Source organism: Penaeus japonicus, unplaced genomic scaffold (genome assembly GCF_977035675.1).
Source record: "Penaeus japonicus unplaced genomic scaffold, GWHDUDI00000001_assembly GWHDUDI00000019, whole genome shotgun sequence".
NCBI lineage: Eukaryota > Metazoa > Arthropoda > Malacostraca > Decapoda > Penaeidae > Penaeus > Penaeus japonicus.
In genome coordinates this window covers 28,180,477-28,182,976 of record NW_028234421.1, presented here as the reverse complement: position 1 = coordinate 28,182,976, position 2,500 = coordinate 28,180,477, and the positions used below count along the sequence as shown (strand labels likewise).

At 34.7% G+C, this 2,500-nt stretch overlaps 1 protein-coding gene across 1 annotated transcript in view; it reads left to right on the top strand.

Moving 5' to 3' along the window:
- The window catches only part of LOC122247277 (glycolipid transfer protein), a 20,814-nt gene that overhangs the window by 7,703 nt on the left and 10,611 nt on the right, over positions 1 to 2,500 (top strand). The window contains exon 3 of the mRNA XM_043006421.2: positions 1,879 to 1,997. Within this exon, the coding sequence (XP_042862355.1) occupies positions 1,879 to 1,997 (119 nt within the window). The remainder of the gene's footprint in view (positions 1 to 1,878; positions 1,998 to 2,500) is intronic.

Sequence of the window (2,500 nt, the reverse complement as noted above, 5' to 3'; positions counted from 1 at the left end):
TACATTGGTATTGTTGTCATTGTTATTGTTACTGTTATTATAAGGATTGTATATATTATTATTAGTGTCTATGTTTTCATTATTTTTTATTTATTTTTTTTTTACCCCTTTCTATTGTTGTTTTGTCACGTTTTTTATTTTATTATTATTGATATTATTATTATTATTCTCATTCTCATTCTTTTTTGTTCTTGTAATTATTGTCATATTTGTAACTTATTTGTTTCTTGTCATTATTATCATTATCATTCTAATTTTTTTTCTGTGTCTACTTATGGACAATTTATGATATTATTATTATTAATTTTATTAGTATAATCATCATAACTGTTATTGTTATTATTAGTATTGTTGCTGTTATTATTATTATTTTTAAAATTATTATTGTTGTTGTTGCTAAAATTATTGTTATTGTTATTGTTATTATTATCAAGATAACTATCATGATTAATGTTATTGATATTATTATTTTTATTGCCACTATGTCATTACAAATTATATAATATTTTTAGATTTGTTACATCTCTTTGTTTTCCTCCCCTCACCCCAATGCTAGTCATTAAGCCACATGAGAGGGACTTTCTTATGATTAGATCTGATAAGTTATCTCCATCCCCAGAGAGTCAAATATTAATCTGCTGCTGATAAAGCCAGAGTCTGACGAGCCCTATCCGACTCTGGGATCACGATTATGTGGGGGATTAACACTCTTTTGGCCAGGTCTATGCGTGCTATCTGGGAACGAGAGGGAGCCAGACCTAGAGAGTCCTTGCCCATATCCTTGTTTTTTTTTTGTTTTTTTTCTTCTTCTTCTTCTTCTTCTTCTTCTTCTTCTTCTTCTTCTTCTTCTTCTTTCTTTTAGCAAAATCAATTTTGTATAGCTCTTGTTGCCTGTTTTTATTTTTGTTATGTTTGTTATGATTACCATTATTATCATCATTATTGTTATCGTTATCTCTATCTTATTGTTGGTAATGTTGCTGTTGTTACTGTTATTTTTTTGTTATGGTTAAGATTAAGATCATCATTATTATCATTGATATCATTATTATTATTGATATTATTATTATAATCATTATTCCAAATAAGATAGAATCATTATAGTCCTGTTCATCGTTATTACATTTTCAACAGTTTTTGATAATAATTATGAAGAGGATTTAGGTTCATACTTCCTTAAACCATTTTCGCTGGATGACGTGCTTTCCTGTCATGGCAATGTTTCACTCCAGCGCTACGACATCATATCATGTCATGGTCTCTGCCTCTGAAGAAGAAAAAGAAGAAGAAGAAGAATTGGAATAAGAAGAAGAAAAAAAGAAGAGGAAGAAGAAAAGGAAGAAAAAAGAAGAGGAAGAAGAAGTAGAAGAGGAAGATTGTGAATGGAGTAATACAGATGAGATGAAGGATAAAAGAAGAGGAAGAAGAAGATGGAGAAGAGATAGGGAATGAAGGAAGAAAAAAAAAGAGAGGAAAGAAGAAGGAGAAGGAGTAGAAGGAGAAGGAATAGAAAGAAGAAGAAGAAGAGGAAAGAAGAAGGAGAAGGAGAAGTGGAGGAAGAAGAAATAGAAGAGGAAGAAGAGGAAGAAAAAGAAGTAGAAGAGGAAGAAAAAGAAGTAGAAGAGGAAGAAAAAGAAGTAGAAGAGGAAGAAAAAGAAGTAGAAGAGGAAGAAAAAGAAGTAGAAGAGGAGAAGGAGGAAGAGAGAGAGAGAGAGAGAGAGAGAGAGAGAGAGAGAGAGAGAGAGAGAGAGAGAGAGAGAGAAAAAAAAAAATCCACTTGGCTTGCCCCTCTGTTAGGTGTCCTGGCAACCCTGAGAAAATATCCATATAGTCATATGAAAGCTACAAATTAATTTACTGTTTTCTTTCACGTTTCAGAAGCTCTACAAAACATACAACTGCAATCCAGAAAAATACAAGTACCTCAATGACATGATATGTGAAGAGAAGGAAGTGAAAGATTCCTTAGCCATAGAAGCCCTTCTCTGGCTAAAGAGGTGGGTGGATCTGTGATTTTAGTCACGCATACACACACACACACACACACACACACACACACACACACACACACACACACACACACACACACACACACACATGCCCATGCACATGCACATGCACATACACAAATACAAACACACTCTCTTTCTCTTTCATTCTCTCTCTCTCTCTCTCTCTCTCTCTCTCTCTCTCTCTCTCTCTCTCTCTCTCTCTCTCTCTCTCTCTCTCTCTCTCTCTCTCTCTCTCTCTCTCTCTCTCTCTCTCTCTCTCTCTCTCTCTCTGTGAAGAACACGGCAGGAACAGCTTTCTTGGTTTATTGCTAAGCTTGAACAGTAGGACGTTGGAGTGAGGGCTGCTCCTCCGAGAAGGAGCAAGGTGTTACTCCTCTGCTCCCTGAGAGGAGACTCTCTACCACAATGTGTGACTTGTCTCAGGAGATGTGTGAATCGAGATGTTTTCGTGTGACTTGTGACATTTGGAATGTGATGAGTGAAGTGTT